The 21,724-nt window shown below is 42.9% G+C and overlaps 1 protein-coding gene across 2 annotated transcripts; it reads right to left on the minus strand.

Annotated features, from left to right (window-relative positions):
• Positions 1-15,065: 15,065 nt before the first annotated feature.
• LOC120024419 (cdc42 effector protein 3-like) lies at positions 15,066-18,793 on the minus strand. Of its 2 annotated transcripts, none has more exons than XM_038968659.1 (2): positions 18,679-18,793; positions 15,066-17,109 (listed from the first exon to the last, which is right to left on the minus strand). In XM_038968659.1, exon 2 carries the CDS (start codon positions 17,011-17,013, stop codon positions 16,378-16,380), a length of 636 nt encoding a protein of 211 aa, XP_038824587.1. In that variant the 5' UTR covers positions 17,014-17,109; positions 18,679-18,793; the 3' UTR covers positions 15,066-16,377. The 2 variants fall into 2 exon arrangements, with proteins under 2 accessions (XP_038824587.1, XP_038824586.1); XM_038968658.1 differs by having other exon boundaries at positions 18,460-18,793.
• Between the last annotated feature and the right edge of the window lie 2,931 nt (positions 18,794-21,724).

A 21,724-nucleotide genomic window follows, 5' to 3' on the forward strand; every position in this document is an offset into this window, starting at 1 on the left:
GTTACATATGTTAATGTGGGCTATTTTTAGCACTTTTCTGTTTTCATTGCTTTACTGGGAAGCTTAGCAGAGGTAGACATGCTCAGGTTATTTATGTTAGTGCAGGGTGAGCTGCACACAGTGGACTTCCTGCTAGGGAACACCGCCTCATTGTCAACAGTATAACTCTGGTTCATAGGCACGTGATTACTGCATACAATAGCTGTAGGATCAGCAGAGGCATTTAGGACAGTAAGAGGGACATACATTAGGGTACTTACATTAAGTCTTCCAGCCCCTCTGGGATAATGTACATTTGCTGAAGCATTATGACAACTCAGCGGCACAATGGTAGGGCTTAAATGAGCTGGGCTTGTGTCATTGATAAGTCATTGTTTCAACGCAGCCTTAAATTGCTGTGAGAGGATCCAGGAGTCCAAATGATGTGGGTGGATCCCATCCTCCTTATAACATGAGCTTTGTTTCCAGAAGGTATCAAAAGTGTCAATAAATGTAACACCCGCAGAGCTGCAATAGTCTCATAGCCAGTTCTTGTCAATATGGGGGCGCTGTTTCCACTTTGGAAAAAATCGTGCCCAAATTAAACTGCCTCGTACTCTATTCTAGATCGTACAATATGCATATTATTATTACTATTGGATAGAAAACACTCTCAAGTTTCTAAAACTGTTTGAATTATATCTGTGAGTAAAACAGAACTCATTTTGCAGCAAACTTCCAGATAGGAAGTGAAAAATCTGAAAACGATGCTCTGTTCCAGGGCCTGCCTATTGAATTGCCTTATATTTATGGATATGCATGCACTGCATACGCCTTCCACTAGATGTCAACAGGCAGTGGAAGGTGGAATGGGGTGTCTAGCTTGATCTGAGGTCGAACAAGAGCTCTTGGAATGACGTGTCCAGAATTTCCTTTCTCTACCTAGGCGCGGGAAGCACCTCCGTATTGTCTTATGATAAGCGTTCGGTATACACGGCTAATATCTCCGGCTTTGTTTTTATTTGATACATATTAGAAAAACATCATAAAGTAGGTTTTTTCAACCGAGTGTCACGGTCGTCTTGAGGTGAATGAATGGACCAAGGCGCAGCGTGATATGAATACATCTTCTTTTATTTTACGACGAAGATGAACACGAAACGAAACACTTATACAAACTATACAAAACAACAAACAACCGTGAAGCTACAAACGAAAGTGCACACACAAGCTACTTACGTTCAACATAGACAATCTCCCACAATCACCTAAAGCCTATGGCTGCCTTAAATATGGCTCCCAATCAGAGACAATTAATGACATCTGTCTCTGATTGAGAACCAAACCAGGCAACCATAGACTTTCCTAGAACTCTCTCCTGAACACAACCCCATACACTATACAACACCCCCTAAACAATACACACACCCTAAACTAGACAAAACACACAAACTTCCCATGTCACACCCTGACCTAACTAAAATAATAAAGAAAACAAAGAATACTAAGGCCAGGGCGTGACATAACCCCCCCCTCAAGGTGCGAACTCCGGACGCACCAGCATAAAGTCTAGGGGAGGGTCTGGGTGGGCGTCTGTCCACGGTGGCGGCTCTGGCGCTGGTCGTGGTCCCCACCCCACCATAGTCACTACCCGCTTTCGTATCCTCCTCCAAATGACCACCCTCCAAATTAACCCCACTGGATTAAGGGGCAGCACCGGACTAAGTGGCAGCACCGGACTAAGGGGCAGCACCGGACTAAGGGGCAGCACCGGACTAAGGGGCAGCACCAGGATAAGGGGCAGCACCAGGATAAGGGGCAGCACCAGGATAAGGGGCAGCACCAGGATAAGGGGCAGCACCAGGATAAGGGGCAGCACCACGATAAGGGGCAGCACCAGGATAAGGGGCAGCACCAGGATAAGGGGCAGCACCAGGATAAGGGGCAGCACCAGGATAAGGGGCAGCACCAGGATAAGGGGCAGCTCCGGACTGAGGGACGGCAGCTCCGGACTGAGGGACAACACCGGACTGGCTGGCTGACCCTGGCTGGCTGGCGGATCCTGGCTGGCTGGCTCTGGCGGATCCTGGCTGGCTGGCTCTGGCGGATCCTGGCTGGCTGGCTCTGGCGGATCCTGGCTGGCTGGCTCTGGCGGATCCTGGCTGGCTGGCTCTGGCGGATCCTGGCTGGCTGGCTCTGGCGGATCCTGGCTGGATGACGGCTCTGGCTGGTCATGGCTGGATGACGGCTCTGGCTGATCCGGTCTGGCGGAAGGCTCTGGCTGATCCGGTCTGGCGGAAGGCTCTGGCTGATCCGGTCTGGCGGAAGGCTCTGGCTGATCCGGTCTGGCGGAAGGCTCTGGCTGATCCGGTCTGGCGGAAGGCTCTAGCGGCTCCTGTCTGGCGGAAGGCTCTAGCGGCTCCTGTCTGGCGGAAGGCTCTAGCGGCTCCTGTCTGGCGGACGGCTCTGTAGGCTCATGGCAGACGGGCGGCTTTGCAGGCTCATGGCAGACGGGCGGCTTTGAAGGCTCAATACAGACGGGCAGCTCATGCGGCACTTGGCAGACGGACAGTTCAGACGGAATAGGGCAGACGGGCAGTTCAGGCGCCGTTGGGCAGACGTGCAGTTCAGGCGCCGTTGGGCAGACGGGCAGTTCAGGCGCCGTTGGGCAGACGGGCAGTTCAGGCCGGCTGAGATGCACTGTAGGCCTGGTGCGTGGTGCCGGAACTGGAGGTACCGGGCTAAGGACATGCACCTTCAGGCTAGTGCGGGGAACAACAACAGGGCACACTGGACTCTCAAGGCGTACTATAGGCCTGGTGCGTGGTACCGGCACTGGTGGTACCGGGCTGAGGGCACGCACATCAGGGCGAGTACGGGGAGAAGGAACAGTGCGTACAGGGCTCTGGAGACGCACAGGAGGCTTAGTGCGTGGTGCCGGAACTGGTGGTACTGGACTGGAGACACGCACCATAGGGAGAGTGCGTGGAGGAGGAACAGGGCTCTGGAGACGCACTGGAAGCCTGGTGCGTGGTGTAGGCACTGGTGGTACTGGCCTGGAGCGGGGAGGTGGCGCCGGAAATACCGGACCGTGCAGGCGTACTGGCTCCCTTGAGCATTGAGCCTGCCCAACCTTACCTGGTTGAATGCTCCCCGTCGCCCGACCAGTGCGGGGAGGTGGAATAACCCGCACCGGGCTATGTAGGCGAACCGGGGACACCATGCGTAAGGCTGGTGCCATGTAAACAGGCCCGAGGAGACGCACTGGTGGCCAGATATGTAGAGCCGGCTTCATGACATCCGGCTCAATACTCAATCTAGCCCTGCCAGTGCGGGGAGGTGGAATAACCCGCACCGGGCTATGCACACGTACAGGAGACACCGTGCGCTCTACTGCGTAACACGGTGTCTGCCCGTACTCCCGCTCTCCACGGTTAGCCTGGGAAGTGGGCGCAGGTCTCCTACCTGCCCTCGGCCCACTACCTCTTAGCCCCCCCCCCAAGACATTTTTGGGGTTTACTCACAGGCTTCCTTGCTAGTCGAGTACCCTCATAACTTCGGTTCCTCTCTCCGGTTGCCTCTGCTCTCCTAATCGCCTCCAGCTGTTCCCATGGAAGGCGATCTCTTCCAGCTCGGATCTCCTCCCATGTGTAGCAACCCTTGCCGTCCAATTCATCCTCCCATGTCCACGAGTCCTGGTTACTTTGCCGCTGTTGTTGGTTCCGCTCACGCTGCTTGATCCATGTGTGGTGGGAGATTCTGTCACGGTCGTCTTGAGGTGAATGAATGGACCAAGGCGCAGCGTGATATGAATACATCTTCTTTTATTTTACGACGAAGATGAACACGAAACGAAACACTTATACAAACTATACAAAACAACAAACAACCGTGAAGCTACAAACGAAAGTGCACACACAAGCTACTTACGTTCAACATAGACAATCTCCCACAATCACCTAAAGCCTATGGCTGCCTTAAATATGGCTCCCAATCAGAGACAATTAATGACATCTGTCTCTGATTGAGAACCAAACCAGGCAACCATAGACTTTCCTAGAACTCTCTCCTGAACACAACCCCATACACTATACAACACCCCCTAAACAATACACACACCCTAAACTAGACAAAACACACAAACTTCCCATGTCACACCCTGACCTAACTAAAATAATAAAGAAAACAAAGAATACTAAGGCCAGGGCGTGACACCGAGTTTCATCAGTTTATTCAACGTTTAATGGGACTTTTGGAGTTTTCCGTTCTCTGCGTCGAGAGAAATTGGGAACGTCATCAACATTGGCTAGCCTTGTGGAGCGAATTCGACAGGAGAGAAGGACATTCTAAAACCAAACAACGATTTATTCTTGACCAAGGACTCCTTGTACAAGATTCTGATGGAAGCTCAGCAAAAGTAAGAACAATTTATGAGGTTATTTCGTATTTCTGTGGAAAATGTTGAGTCCTATTATCCGCCGTTTTGGCGGGTGTAACGGCAGTCTATTTCTTCCTCCTCCTCGGACAAGGAGAGGCGAGAAGGATCGGAGGACCAATGTGCAGAGTGGTAAGTTTCCATGATTTTAATAATCACGAAAACAAGACACGATACAAAATAACAAACAAACTAACCGTAACAGTCCCGTGTGGCACAAACACTGACACAGGAAACAAACACCCACAAACCAAACGTGAAACCCCGGCTGCCTAAGTATGATTCTCTATCAGGGACAACGATTGACAGCTGCCTCTGATTGACAATCATACCAGGCCGAACTCAAAATCCCAACATAGAAAAACACACATAGACAACCCACCCCAACTCACGCCCTGACCATACTAAATAAATACAAAACAAGGGAAATAAGGTCAGGAACGTGACAGCGGGCGCTGTCTCGCTATAACGTAAGCTGTTTGTTATGGTAAAGTTATTTTTAAAAATCTAACACGGCGGTTGCATTAAGAACCAGTGTATCTTTCATTTGCTGTCCAACATGTATTTTTTAGTAAAGTTTATGATGAGTTCTTTGGTCAGATTAGGTGAGTGTCCAAACTAGCTCAGGACATTCTGGTGAACTGATGCTACATATTCACAATGTATAACCACGGTTTGCAGCTCTAAATATGCACATTTTCGAACAAAACATAAGTGTATTGTATAACCTGATGTCATAAGACTGTCATCTGATGAAGTTGGTCAAGGTTAGTGATTCATTTTATATCTTTTGCTGGTTTTTGCGATCGCTACCTTTTGCTGCTAATAAATGCATTTGTGTGTTTGGCTATTGTAGTAAGCTAATATAATGCTATATTGTGTTTTCGCTGTAAAACACTTAAAAAATCGGAAATATTGGCTGGATTCACAAGGTGTTTATCTTTCATTTGCTGTACACCATGTATTTTTCATAAATGTTTTATGATGAGTATTTAGGTATTTCACGTTGCTCTCTGTAATTATTCTGGCTGCTTTGGTGATATTTTTGATGGTAGCTGCAATGTAAAACTATGATTTATACCTCAAATATGCACATTTTCGAACAAAACATAAATTTATTGTATAACATGTTATAAGACTGTCATCTGATGAAGTTGTTTCTTGGTTAGTGACTAATTATATCTCTATTTGGTCGGTTTTGTGATAGCTACCTATGCGGTAGAAAAATGGTGAAAATATGCGGTTGAGTCTTTTGCTATTGTGGTTAGCTAATAGAAATACATATTGTGTTTTCGCTGTAAAACATTTTAAAAATTGGAAATGATGGCTGGATTCACAAGATGTTTATCTTTCATTTGCTGTATTGGACTTGTGATTTCATGAAAATTATATTATATGATATCCCTGTCGCGTTAGGCTAGGCTATGCTAGTCAGCTTTTTTGATGAGGAGGATCCCGGATCCGGGAGAGAGAAGCGGTAGAGGTTTTAAGTAGGGCTAAAAGTCTGCTGAACCGTTCAATGCCATGATTTAGGGATGGCAGAGTGAGCCAATCAATTCTTTAAAATACATCTTCAGCTGTTCTTAGCTGCCCTTTGTAATGTCATTGAATACCAAATGAACTATGAAAGACTCAATTTCCTGATGCTGGTTTAGCATATTTGGGAGCAGCTTATTGATGTTCTGTACTCGTGCTCCTGGATAGCACAATGTTTTTGCTCCAGGGACTGAGACATTTCTCGCCATTGAACTGTTCAATACAACAGCCGGAGAAGGGAATTCCCACCCCTCACACAATTCGTTGAGTCTTTCACGGGCCCATGAGAAGCAGGTCAGCATATACCCGCTGCTCCCGGCGATCGGTCCAGACCTCCCACAGTAGGCAGTGCCCCGTCAGATCGAGAGAGCAAAAGGAGCCGAACTCGACGACGAAGCCGCTGCTGTAGTCAGCGTAGTTGAAGTCAGCACTGCCGTCGCAGACACAGGCAGTCCCAGCGATGAAGGCGCAGGTAGATCAGGCATCAGTGCAGCGAAGCTATTCCTTATGTCAATCTGCTTCAATCTGTCAATCTGCCTCAGTCACTCCCATCCATGCCGCTGCTTTCAGTTTCCACAACTTGTGACATGGGACAAATTAACGACATTTCATCAACAAGAAACACCTGTGGATTTTTTTCCATCCGCCCCATATTCAGAATATGTCATTTTCATTGTCATAGGTCTCTGTGGAAGACCTATGGAAGGTTTAAAGCCCCCCCCCAAAAAATATTTTGTTACGTTACAGCCTCATTCTAAAATGGATTAAATACTTTTCCCCCCTCATCAATCTAAACACAATACCCCAGAATGACAAAGTAAAAAACGTTTTTTCGAAATTTTGGGACATTTATTGCAAATAATAAACAGAAATACCTTTGTTACATAGGTATTCAGACCCTTTGCTATGAGATTTCGAAATTGAACTCAGGTGCATCCTGTTTCCATTGATCATACTTGAGATGTTTCTACAACTTGATTGTAGTCCACCTGTGGTCAATTAAATTGATTGGACATGATTTGGAAAGGCACACACCTGTCTATATAAGGTCCCACAGTTGACAGTGCATGTCAGAGCAAAAACCAAGCCATGAGGTTGAAGGAAGTGTCTATAGAGCTCCGAGACAGGATTGTGTTGGGAAAGGGTACCAAAACATTTCTGCAGCATTGAAGGTCCCCATGAACACAGTGGCCTCCATCATTCTTAAATGGAAGAAGTTTGGAACTACCTAGACCCTTCCTAGAGCTGGCCGCCCGGCCAAACTGAGCAATCGGGGGAGAAGGGCCTTGGTCAGAAGAGAAGTGACAAAAGCATGAAGTGACAAAATTAGAAGTGACAAAAGCATGGATTATTTTTCTGCATCATTTTTGGACAGAAAGTTTCTGATTTTTGCAAAGTTACAAAGACACGGTTGGATCCAAAAATCGCCAATTTGGACTCGAGACCAAATTTCCACCAGTCTAATGTCCATTGCTCATGTTTCTTGGCCCAAGCAAGACGCTTCTTATTATTGGGAAAGGATAGTCAGTTGTACAACTGAAATGTGTCTTCCGCATTTAACATAACCCCTCTAAATCAGAGAGGTGCAGGAGCCTGCCTTAATTGACATCCACGTCTTCAGCTCCCAGGAAACAGTGGGTTAACTGCCTTGCTCAGGGGCAGAACGACAGATGTTTACCTTGTCAGCTCAGGAATTCGATCCAGCAACCTTTCGGTTACTGGCCCAACGCTCTAACCACGAGGCTACCTGCCGCCCCTGCTGTCCTTAGTAGTGGTTTCTTTACAGCAATACGACCGTGAAGGCCTGATTCACACAGTCTCCTCTGAACAGTTGATAATGAGATGTGTCTGTTACTTGAACTCTGTGAAGCATTTATTTGGGCTGCAATTTCTGAAGCTGGTAACTCTAATGAACTTATCCTCTGCAGCAGAGGTAACTCTGGGTCTTCGTTTCCTGTGGCGGTCCTCATGAGAGCCAGTTTCATCATAGCACTTGATGGTTTTTGCGACTGCACTTGAGGAAACTTTCAAAGTTCTTAACATTTTCCGTATTGACTGATGTTGATGTCTTAAAGTAATGATGGACTGCTGTTTCTCTTTGCTTATTTGAGCTGTTCTTGCCATGATATGGACTTGGACTTGGACTTGGTCCTATTTGACCAAATAGGGCTAACTTCTGTATACCACCCCTACCTTGTCACAACACAACTGATTGGCTCAAATGCATTAAGAAGGAAAGAAATTCCACAAATTAACTTTTAACAAGGCACACCTGTAATTGAAATGCATTCCATGTGACTACCTCATGAAGCTGGTTGAGAGAATGCCAAGAGTGTGCAAAGCTGTCATCAAGTTAAAGAGTGGCTATTTAAAGAATCTCAAATATAAAATATATCTTGATTTGTTTAACACTTGTTTTGGTTACTACATGCTTCCATATGTGTTATTTCATAGTTTTGATGTCTTCACTATTATTCTACAATGTAGAAAACAGTAAAACATAAAGAAAAACCCTTGAATTAGTAGGTGTTCTAAAACTTTTGACCGGTACTGTATATGAATTTCAACAACAAAATAAAGCAGCAGGATTTTTCTCCATCCTCCCGATTCAGAATATATAATTTTCATAGTCATGCCATGCTTTGTGTAAGCGCTATTGAAAATTGAAAGCCATACAAATAACACAATAACGACATTTCAACATCAACAACAAAAAAGCTGGGAATTTTTCTCTATCCTCCCCTGATTGAGAATATATCATTCTCATAGTCATGCCACAATTTTCTGTAAGAGCTATTGAAGATTGAAATCCAAAATCGTATTTAATTTATTTTCACACAAATAAAGGTAGATTGTTTTCCATCAACCCCTGATTCAGAATATACCATCTTCATAGTCATTGCATGCTTGGTTCAATAGCTATTGACAAGAGAAAATCGAATATCCAAGATAAAAATAATTTTACCCCTGGTGCTTGACCTCACTATTCACACAGTTGCATGTTAAGTGTAGGAGTACACTTGAAAAGTTTTAAATGTCTATAAGGATGTCTTCAACATTATTCTAGCTGGAGAAGTATGGGTTGTATAGGTTAAGATAAAGGGTGAAGTGTCTAGGTCTACATGAAAAGTAAAGCCGTCTGATAGTCAAATCCACCCAGGCTAGGTCACAGGAGGGTAAAGTGAGAACAGACATTTCAAAACAAGTCTATACATGCTCATGCAGGCGATGTGCTCTCCTGACCTGACATGCCTTGTACGCAGGGTTATAACTACATATGAGGACATCGAGGTCCGGAGCGTTGTCATTTTTTTGAATTTTCAGCAGTTTTCCTCATGTTAAACCTGTATGTCACTCACTGACTGTCACGTAATTAGTCCATGTCAGTAAACAATTTTTAGATTAGTAAATTAGTCTAGCCAGCAATCTAAACTAGTAGTAATCATGGGCCAATTACCGATCGGGCACGCAGGGCATGTGTCCATGGGCCCTGAACTCCAGGGGGCCCCAATTTATTTTGTTAGTTACTCTCACTCACATATCATATTAACATTGCATAAGTCATGGCAAAATGTGTAGAATTGCAAGGAAATTAGCTGTAAAACTGCAACAAAAAGTTATGTAGAGCTAACTCATTTGTTAACTTTTTGTTAATTAAATAGTTTTTTTGCTAACAGATCCCTCTATGTATAATTAAATTATATTTTTTAATCCCGGTGCTGAGTTAATGTGAGTTCATGTGTAGGGGCTAATTGTATAGCTAATAGGCTATGTGTTTGTAGATCGACTGAGGTGAATGAAGCTCCAGCAACCAATGTGATAATTGCTGGGGTTATTTTTGCTTGTTTTTTCTGTTCTCCAAATAGCATTTTAGAGTTTTTAAATGATATAGAAATGCAGTAAATGAGCTTTAGTGAGCCACCTGTCTGGACCTCACTAAAACTCAGACCCTGGTTACGGCCATGCTTGTATGTACCACGCCCAATGCATTTCCGGTATTACCAGCTGTCATTGGAATGCCAACCATGCATAGATAGACACCCACCTTTAATGATAGATAGTCAGAAAGAAGCAATCCTCATCTCAACAGTCCGTAAGGTACACTCTATCCTGTTGCTACAGGCTACCTGCCAGTGTAAACCTAGCTCATATACAAACATGCTTATGCCAGTTGTGATAATGGATAATCATTTTGTTGCGACTGGGTCAGTTAATGCACATTACAGGAAGATGTCCCTCAAAGCATAGGCCTACTTAGGCACCTTGCCGTTCTCCTTAAAACAGTAAACTGATCAATGATAAGGAGTGGGCCACAATGCTTTAGCTCAGCGGGTTAACACATTCTTGGGGCACACAGACAATTCAAGTTCAAAGTCAGTCAATCACACAGGCAGACTGGGTAACAAGAGAAAACATGACTCTCCAAATATAAACGTTTTATGTGGTTGTCCTAACCCATGATATATTGAAGAATGCTGCTCTTATACAGCCTGTGATGGGATCTGTATTTGGAACTTTAGTTTCAATGCTCCTCCAAAAGGTACAATAGTTTAGCTTCCAAATTTGATTAAAGCTGAATAGATTTTTCAGCCGTGGGTGTGCAAACATTGAGTCATGCTGACTGCAATCGTTATCTCTCACACATCCGGCATTTAACTAAGTCGATAAAAACAGACTATAACCCTTAATCAGTTACCTTTATTTCGATTTTTAAAGAACGGAAAATTAAGCGAACCCAGATGATGATAAGACTGTAGCGTGGATTAATTATTACAATACAATGACCATGTCAACAAATACAGCAAATGTTTTTGGAACAGTGGAGGTTTGCTAAAGGATAACCTATGCCATGCACAGGCTTCTACCACGCCTGTGAAGGAGACTGCTAAAAGGGAGAACTGTCAAGAACAGCTGTGGGTTTGAATGAGTCAGCAGTAGTGGCTTCAGCCCCGGATGTTTTCGGTCCAGCCCTGAACCTTTTGATGGTCAAAAATATATAGATTTTATATAGATTTTTTTCAGTCTGATATGAGTTTCCATAACCACAGATCACTTGCGCTATTCAGTATATAAGAAAAAAAATGTTTACTGACAAACTTATGACAAAAATAAACAATACAGAATACCGTGTTAGGCAGGTAGCCTAGCAGTTAAGAGTGTTGGGCCAGTAACCTGAAGGTTGCTGGTTCAAATCTCTGCGCTGATTAAGGGAAAAAGCTGTTGATGTGCCCTTGAGCAAGGAATTTAACCCTAGTTGCTCTGGATAAACGCATCTGCTTAAATGTAGTAGGGTTGTCACTACTTAACAAAGTCATAAATATGGCTAAACCCCGCCCATTTCCACAATTTATATTTTTTAAATCAGATTTTAAACCTAACCGTAACCACACGGCTAACCTTATGCCTAACCCTAACCTTGAATTAAGACCACAAAGCACATTTGTGTAGCCAATTTTAACTTTGTGGCTGTGGATTCTGACTTTGTGGCTGTGTTACATAATGGAAACCCAGTAGTAGGCACTGCAAGAAGCCTTTGGAGTGACACGGTAGATGCTGTGATACGTCCCTGGTTAGATGTCAATGTCATCATTCAACAAAACGCCTGTCTGTAGTATAGCACAAAGCATATGGCTATTCAGAACTTCTTCCGAAAGAGAGGCAAAAAAAGCTACCAGGTTGAGCACAAGCAGGCAGGGGTGGAGAGGGCAGAACATGTTCCAGTCTGCGATAGCAAAACAGTCCTGTAGTTTAGCATCTGCTTCATCTGACCACTTTTTTTATAGACCGAGTCACTGGTGCTTCCTGCTTAAATTTTTGCTTGTAAGCAGGAATCAGGAGGATAGAGTTGTGGTCGGATTTACCAAATGGAGGGCGAGGGAGAGCTTTGTACGCGTCTCTGTGTGTGGAGTACAGGTGACCTAGAATTGTTTTCCCTCTGGTTGCACATTTAACATGTTGATAGAAATTAGGTAGAACTGATTTAAGTTTCCCTGCATTAAAGTCTCCGGCCATTAGGAGCGCCACCTCTGGGTGAGTGGTTTCCTGTTTGCTTATTTATACAGCTGACTGAATGGGGTCTTAGTGCCAGGATCTGTCTGTGGTGGTAAATAAACAGCCACGAAAAGTATAGCTGAAAACTCTCTAGGCAAGTAGTGTGGCCTGCAATTTATCACAATATACTCTACTTCAGGCGAGCAAAATCTAGAGACTTCCTTAGATTTCGTGCACCAGCTGTTGTTTACAAATATGCACAGACCGCCCCCCTTCGTCTTACCAGAGTGTGCTGTTCTATCTTGCCGGTGCAGCGTATATCCCGCTAGCTGAATATCCATGTCGTCATTCAGCCACGATTCCGTGAAACATAGGATATCACAGTTTTTGATGTCCCATTGATAGGATATTTGTGATCGTACCTCATCTTGAAGGAGTTCCCACATATCCTGAGCACTTGTTGGCTGCTTTTCCTTCACTCTGTGATCCAACTCATCCCAAACCATCTCAATTGGGTTGAAGTCGGGGGATTGTGGAGGCCAGGTTATCTGATGCAGCACTTCATCACTCTCCTTCTAGGTAAAATAGCCCTTACACAGCCTGGAGTGGTGTTGGGTCATTGTCCTGTTGAAAAACAAATGATAGTCCCACTAAGCGCAAACCAGATGGGATGGCGTATCACTGCAGAATGCTGTGGTAGCCATGATGGTTAAGTATGCCTTGAATTCTAAATAAATCACAGGCAGTGTCAAGAGCAAAGCACCCCCACACCATCACACCTCCTCCTCCATGCTTCACGGTGGGAACCACACATGCGTAGATCATCCATTCACCTACTCTGCGTTTCACAAAGACACGGCGGTTGCAACCAAAAATCTCAAATTTAGACTCAAGGACAGATTTCCACAGGTCAAATGTCCATTGCTCATGTTTCTTGGCCCAAGCAAGTCTCTTCTTATTATTGGTGTCCTTTAGTAGTGGTTTCTTTGCAGCAATTCGACCATGAAGGCCTGATTCACGCAGTCTTCTCTGAAGAGTTGATGTTGAGATGTGTCTGTTACTTGAACTCTGTGAAGCATTTATTTGGTCTTCCTTTCCTGTGGCGTTCCTCATGAGAGCCAATTTCATCATAGCGCTTGATGATTTTTGCGCCTGCATTTCAAGAAACTTTCAAAGTTCTTGACATTTTCCAGATTGACTGACCTTAATGTCTTAAAGTAATGGACTGTCGTTTCTCTTTGCTTATTTGAGCTGTTCTTGCCAGAAGGAAAGACTTTCCACAAATCAACTTTTAACAAGGCACACCTGTTAATTGAAATGCACTCCAGGCGACTATCTCATGAAGCTGGTTGAGAGAATGCCAAGAGTGTGCAAAGCTGTCAAGGCAAAGGGTGGCTAAGAATCGCAGTATAAAATATATTTTAATTTGTTTATAACACTTTTTTGGTTACCACATGACTCCATATGTGTTATTTCATAGTTTGGATGTCTTCACTATTATTATACAATGTAGAAAATAGTAAAAATCAAGAAAAACTCTGAGTAGGTGTGTCCAAACTTTTGACTGGTACTGTATGTGTTCCAGAATAGAGAGTGTTCCAGAATAGAGAGACCCAAAGTAGCTACTGTAATTGAGTACTGGCAGTGTCTGCTGTGGCAAGTGCAAGTTTCCTGAAAAAGATCTAATCTCTCAATGTTCATCTCAAAGTGCACCAAATTCATGCATTTAGCTGTTGAAATTCCTTTTCTCTTGCTGGGGAAGGACGTCTCTGGACCCCCCTACTGGTTTTGGGCTAAGCCCCCAATGTCTTCAAATCCTAGAAATTTCCCTGGTCAGCAGTGGGATGTAGATCTAGCCTGACAGTGATTCTGGCCCAGACAAAAGCTGATTCATGTTCTCACACACAGATGTGGAAGAGAATCAATGGTGCGGTTGTGTCTCAGTCCCATTGTTGAGATTTTCTGAATCCCAAGAGTAGAGTGAACAAAATGGAGGATATTAAATAGGTTACAGGGAGGAGAATTTGCCAAAATCTAACTGTCTGAGTGTGGTAAAAGCATACTATAAAGATGGATGGCCATATTGAGTATAGAGCTAATAAATTCTTCAGTTTCTTATTACATTTGTATTTGTTATTGGGCAAATTAGATGTATGGATTATTCTTGATTTCAGTTTCTGTCAAAGAGCTTGAGGGAGATAAATAAAGCTGTGTCTATCTATCAAATAATCGCCATGGATGACTGGACCATTAAATAATGAAGTAAGCTACATGCCACCCAATAAAAGGCTGTGAAATACTACCATCAGGTGGTGAGGAAAGACAAACTGATGTGATAGTTGTTAGAAGATAGGGCACCAGTAGGTGGCAGTGTTGTTAAAGAATAAGATTGGCTCAGCGATGCGAACGATAAGAGACATCTTACTTGGCTTTATGGTTTTTATTTTTACAAATGAAAGCTTACGCTACAGATTTTGCACAAATGTGATTTCCTTGTGCCGGGCAGAGTTCATGCTCCACCTTAGCCAAAACAAAATTATATCTAAAAGCTTATGATATGAGGAACGAGAGGATTGTCGGTGAGCTTTGATTTTCTAAAGACATTTATTATAGACTGATACTGTTCACAGTTACACCATAAACCATGTAATAACTTATAGACTTATACAGTTTTATATTCCTAAAGATTTGAACTTTTCCCTTGACTAGTTGGTAAGAAAAACAAGAACTATAAAATATGCCTATCTGTCACGATCGTCATAATAAGCGGACCAAGGCGCAGCGGGATATGAAGACATCTTCTTTTATTAAAGATGACGAAACACGAAACGAACACTTTTACAAAACAACAAACGACCGTGAAGCTACAAACGTAAGTGCATACACAAGCTACAAACGTTCAACATAGACAATTACCCACAAACACCTAAAGCCTATGGCTGCCTTAAATATGGCTCCCAATCAGAGACAACAATAAACAGCTGTCTCTGATTGAGAACCAAATCAGGCAACCATAGACTTTCCTAAACACCTACACTGAACACAACCCCATACATACTAAAAACCCCTTAAAACAATACACACACCCTAAACTAGACAAAACACACAAACATCCCCCATGTCACACCCTGACCTAACTAAACTAATAAAGAAAATCAATATAACAGAGGCCAGGATGTGACACTATCAGTATACACTCTAGTGAGTCTGCTGGGTCGTTCTACGAAATAAGTCCCTTTTGGGTAGTGCAACTTGGTCCCCCCCAAAAATAACATTTTATTTCACCTAATTTTAACATTCTGTAATGTAACAGGGTTGACGATTTCATCTTAAATCAGCCATAAATCCCCTTGTGACATGAGGAATGGAAGCTTGTTGTGTGCAACAGGAGGAGCAATTGAATGCAAGCTATACAAAAATGTGTAATTGTCAATCTATGGGTAACAAGTTTGACGTGTTATGCTTGACCCACTCAGTATTTCAACACAAAAAAACTGAAATTACATTATGATTTAACTATTAGATGTTCAATGTTTTTTTTAAAGTAACAGTTTCACCATATGAACACAAGAGTTCAGTTCACGTAACAGGGTTGACCTTAAAATGAGGGACACAGTTTTTTTTTACCTAAAAATGAATCACTAATCACATGAAGAAATTACTTTGTCGAAGCAACCAAACAACTAGGGCTTTACAATGATGGTGACAACTTGGAGAAATGTTGGGGTTAAGTGGGTTAAAATCTTCCTAGAAGTCACAGAGGGTGCATAGATTTGGCACTTTAGCAAGTATTGATTCATATAAAAAAAAAAGCTTTTAAAATGTTCGATTGGTGCACAATTTAGACTTAAAATATCAAAGGGACGCAAAAGGGACTCATTCCGTAGAACGACCCAGCTTCTGTCCTTATTGCTACTGCATATGTCTGACTATGGGAGAGCTAGTGTTCATTGTCCCTATATAGTAGGCCTAAACATTGAAAAGCAAAATCCACCAGTCTTATTTCAGTGTTTCACAATAGAAGTCATAAACATCTGCCTCACAGCTATGTCTCATACGTCGTTTACTGTCTGTCTTTCTTACCTTTCACAACATGTCTCCTCTATACACCTGCGTTACAAAAGTCACATGATCCAGGTGGAGTGTCATTGGCTCACAGAGCTTTCACCTGAGAAAGGCAACCTTTCAAAGCGTTGACCCAGATATGACACATTGCTCTAGTTAGCCAAACTAACAACAGTAATTAAAAATAAATGTGCCAATTAGCATCCTGGCAATTGAAAATAGTCCAGCCCATTTTTCCATCCATGACATAACCCCTTTCAATCCCCATTAGAAAGGAAGGAACTTTTAGTTTTTCTCCCCTATATATGTTGGGTTTCTTGAAAGGCCCTTAGAATAAAATATATTACATGAGGGCCACACTTCCCAAAGTCTCACTGGTGAAGCTTGTTCATCACTTGCAGCACATCTTCTAGTATGGACGGCCCCAAGTCAAGGTTCAGGACAAAAGACGAGTCTTCATCGACCCCTGGAGGGGCCTCCACTGGGGGACAAGGAGCCTGTTGGGGGGCCGTGTTCAATTCGGATCCATCCGACCCCATCGTTAACCCTCCCTCCTCCTTCTTTTCCTGCTCCTGCTTTACCTCTTCTTTGTGGTGCAACCTGTCATGCTCCACTACCTCCACAACATCCAGTAAAGGCAGGAAGAGGCACCTCTGGTTTCTGGAAGCCTGGGGATGGGTTCTGGCTTTGGCGGCATGTGAATCCATCTCTTCTGGGCTGAGGAGGCGTGGGGGCTTGGGTGGAGGTGGGGGGGTCTCATTGGGGGTGATGTTGGAGTAGAGGTCCTGGTGGCTTTGAGAGCTGTGGAGGATGAGACTACCGGTCCGCTGGAAGGTTGCGAGGTCGCCGAAGACATCCCCGTGGGCATCCAATCCGATGTGGGAGAGGTGGCGGAAGTCACCTAAGGGTAGGCTAATCATGTTGACTGATAGCAGCTCACGGCGCTTCTGCTTGCGGGGCCAGCGCATGCTGGCTGATTTGAGGTATAAGGTGGTCTTCAGAGGCATCTTGGACTTAATGGCGTGTACCGTCAGTGAGTTCAACACTTTTAGGCTGAAGTGGAGGTCACTCAGTTGAAGGGTCCAGTTGACCTTTAGGCAGCTCTGAAAATGTGAGGACAAAAAAACAAAGTTAAGAAAACTCACTTCAAATGATTTGATACTCATTCTTGTGTTTATTTTTTATTTTGGCATTTCATAGCTACACAGCCTAATAATGCCAATCCTAAACAACCTTTGCCACAATTGTTATGATCATCATGATCATTTGCCACGATTGTCATGAAATTGGATTCCAGGTTGAGATGGGTAGCTAGCAATGGCCATATATGGACTGGTAACTGCAGCCATGACTGTATAATAAAATAACCTGTTTTTCTTGTATGCATGACTAAACAAACACACTGTAATACTATTCTAACTTCACACACATAGCTTGCAGCACAAAGGTTTTGTCATGGGTGTGATGTTAATCTAGTAAGAATTGATGCCTAAACAGTGCTGAATGCTGAATTATTTGTCTCGTAGAAGGAAAAGTCTAAAAAAACTCTTGTACTGGAAAGTGAACACTGAGGCACATTAGTCTGTTAATAAGTAACCTTGGAGACTTGTTTTATTTCAGGGCCATTACTTTTATCTCTGACCTGATAAAAATGCTTTTTTCTTTGACTGTTGGTGTTTCTGTGATTGCTTTAGCTTTGGTTTCACTCGTTGTCATCGTTCACACGATGTTTATGTGTCTAAAGCTACTTGAACTTTTGAGACAGTGTTGCAATCATGGCTTGTTGTAACTGGTAGTATCACATTTCTTCTCATGAAGAAGAGGAGTGTTTTTCCCCAGGGCAGTGTTTCATGTTACCTGTAATGGAACAATACCTTGAGAATTCTAAGGACAATTGTTTACTCCTGACTGGAAGACAACCTGGTTAGGGACTTTCCTAATTTGCCTAAAATGTGAAGTTGATGCTGTCTTATTTGTATTTTATAGTCATAGCAAAAAGCATCTGAGGAAAATGCTGCTGTTAAGGAATTTGGCCTATTTTTCAGACAATGTTGAAATCCCCAAGGTGGGCTGTTTGTCTGTACAATTAGTACAAGGTTTTATAATCTTCCTGATAGTTCCCATCATGGATCCTCAACAATTTAGTTCCAATGGATCTACAATTATTTCGTTTTTACATCTAAGATTTGTATGGGGCTTTAAAGAGACAGCCATGAGGACAATGTGTCAGAGATACTGCCTCAGGTAAGCTGAGGTAGCTGGCATGATTCAAATGAACAGTAAAACAGCCAACTTGTTATGTTATGTCCAGATTGAAATAATCATTTATTTGGACAATTAGTTGGTCCACTGACACTAAGTCAAGATGTGAACCACTAACTAAAGCAATTACAGTATATAGGCCACACATTGTTTGTTCATTAACTTATTGCTTAAAAGTCTTAAAAGCTTACCGGTGTCTATCTTTGTTTCCACACAAGTGAGGTGATAAGGAAGCAGTCTTTCTCTGCATTCTCAGTATATTTGCTCTTCTCGCTCTTCTCTGCAGTTTTAGAACACACAGCTCTCTAGACGTTCCATGTGCGAAAAGCGCCCCTGTCTCTGAAACACTGACATGGTCTACTACCCTAAAGCACAGACACAAACTGAGCTAGACTGCCTTATCAGCTCACCTGTGTCTCTGGGTTGTGTTAGTTTAAAGTGATAAACCTTCGGTCCCTCCACCCTGATTTATCAATATCTCTGTCCGTGTGTCTTCTCTCTTGTGACTATCTTCTCTCAGGTAGTCCTCTAGTCCCAATAATCTCTGGAATAGAGGGTCAGCTCTTATTGTGGAGGTGTGACAAAAGAGGAGGGGTGTATGACGCTCAGGTGAACTCTTCACTGCTAGGGTTTCTTCAACGAAGGTAGGGAAAGGGGAAGTGTTCTAGATTATATCACTTGCCCTGTGGGTCTCAACTTACTGTTGCGAGTTAGAATATTACAATACACAAGGTGCAATTTGGTAGTGCATCAGCAGTTTTTCTCTCTGGAAAGTTAGTTTAGCCAGCTACCTACACGTGGTAGTAATCATGGCTGAATAACTGACCAGGCTTGCAGGGCATGTGCCCAGGGGTCCTAACCTCTAGGGGGCCGACATTGATTTTGTTAGTCACTCTCACTCAGATATCAAATGAACATGGCATAAGTCATGGAAAAATGTGTAGAATTGCAGGAACATTTTGCAGTTTTAAAGCTAATTCATATTCACCCCATTGCACAATGAGTAGAATTGCATGAAATTAGTTTTAAAATTGCAACATTTTATCTCTGCCCCATGGCAAAATGTGTAGAACTGCATAAAATGTGCTTTAAAACCAAAACGTTTTCTCTATGCCCCATGGCAAAATGCATAGAATTGCAGGAAATGAGCTTTAATAAAACTATTTTCTTTCTCTCTGCCATCGAGGGGGACCACTAAAATGTTATACCCCAAAAAGCTAGGGCCGGCCCTCCCTCCTCTCCAAACACACACCACCTCCGTTTGCTCAATCCACTCGGTATTAATGAAAAAGTTATTCTCTGCTCAGCTTGCCATAATTCAATGTTCAGCTTGCCATAATAGTCCTAAAGGTGAATTATGTAATTCATCTCTCACTACAATGATAATGGTGTGCTACAAACACTGACTCAGAGCATCTTATATCATGTACTGATAAATGTCTTTCTCATTTTCTTGCCAATTTGTGGATTTGAGCATTATTATAGACTTTTATGGTTGTTTCTGAATTGTGCTTTTTCAAGGCGCACAACATTTTGGTTTGCGAAGTAAGTGATCAGTCTGGTCCTAGACTTTTACAGGTCATGACCAGTGGAAAAATGTACCCCTCCAATATTAAAAAGGAATTGCATTACTAAATCACCAGCTGAACACCTTTATTTCTTAGAGGCGGCTGTTAGGTACACATGGTCAGGGGACCTGCATTCCAAACCCTGTTTGCGTCTCACATTCATTAGATAAGGACTTGTTGCATAATCAGCTTGATCTAATATGCAAACAAACTCTCTTTCTCACACCTAAAGAACATACCGTCTCTCTGAAGGGTATCAATCAAATATCAACCAAAATGGATATATAACCTACCATTTAAGGACCGTTTAGATTCTATATGCATTTCTCCTTAGCAGCAGAAGGAAGGAGATGAGCAATGCCAAATGAATCTGAAGCTTGTGAAAAATGCACAGAGCACTATGAGAGGCAGATTCTCACACATTGCACTCCATAGACCTGCTGTAGCCAATATGGAATGCCAATCACCAGATAAGCTCTTTCTTTCACTTCTGTCAGTTACTGCTTTTGTGGGCTGTGGAAAGAGAGCAAGCAAACAACCAAATAACAAAACTTACTTTGCCAGTGACCAATGTTCCCTCTCATTTTTTTCGGCACTGAGCAAATTTCAGGTCTGCTGAGCGCAAACTTGAATGTTGTGAAAATTCTGTGCAACTTCCAGCACGCATTTACTGTGAATACTGAGGCTGTACCTGCTTTAAGTTTCCATTTTAACAGTGTTCAAGTAGGTTACTGTGGCTAGTTGATCATAATGTAGGCCTACCAGAGTGGCCTACCATCAAAAACAATGGGGAAAATGCATCCCATAACATTTTAACATGGAAATAGCTGTTCTATCATTCAGCCTACAGTAGCAGCCAATGTGTGGTGTTCAATGTAGGCCAACAAACATGCAGGGCTTGACATGAACCTGTTAATCCACTTGTTCTTCAGAAAAGGAGGTGACTGAAAATGTTTTTGTGATGTTTGATGCAAGAAACCACTTTACAAAATAAAATGCATTATTATTCCCATACCATTATCAGAATCAGACAAATGATGCTATCCTCTTCATATTGGCTATTTAGCTTATTCAAGCCTAAAAATAAAACAGTGCTCCTTTAAGACCCCAAAAAGCTCTTTACCTGACTCGCTTTTCAAAGATATCTAGAGATGTACACATTTTGTGCTCTTGTAGAAAGCCATCACTCCCCTATTGCTGACTACAAAGTATATACAGTGCATTCGGAAAGTATTCAGACCCCTTGACTTTTTCCACATTTTGTTACGTTACAGCCTTATTCTAAAATTGATTAAATTGTTTTTTCCCCTTCAATCTACACACAATAGCCCATAACAGTTTTTTCAAAATGTTTGCAAGTTGTGTAGAGGCACAGATCTGGGGAAGGGTACCAAAAAATGTCTGCAGTATTGAAGGTCCGCAAGAACACGGTGGCCTCCATTATTCTTAAATGGAAGAAGTTTGGAACCACCAAGACTCTTCCTCGAGCTGGCCGACCAGCCAAACTGAGCAATCGGGTGAGAAGGGCCTTGGTCAGGTAGGAGACCAAGAACCCGATGGTCACGCTGACAGAGCTCTAGAGTTCCTCTGTGGAGATGGGAGAATCTTCAAGAAGGACAACCATCTCTGTAGCACTCCACCAATCAGGCCACACGTTTGCAGGGGGAATACAGTAGATTGGAACATTGCCGTCATAAAGAAATAGCATTTGATGAGAAAACATATAACACAAAAACACAACTGGGCTATTTTTATTTTATGATTTATTGAGGCCTTAAAAAATACATGATACCAAATGTGCAACATACTATAGGATTTGTCACAAGCAACAATTTAGTAACATAGACAGAGGACTGTATGTACAGTAGTGAATGTAGCTACATCAAAG

This window comes from Salvelinus namaycush, chromosome 29 (assembly GCF_016432855.1).
Source record: "Salvelinus namaycush isolate Seneca chromosome 29, SaNama_1.0, whole genome shotgun sequence".
NCBI lineage: Eukaryota > Metazoa > Chordata > Actinopteri > Salmoniformes > Salmonidae > Salvelinus > Salvelinus namaycush.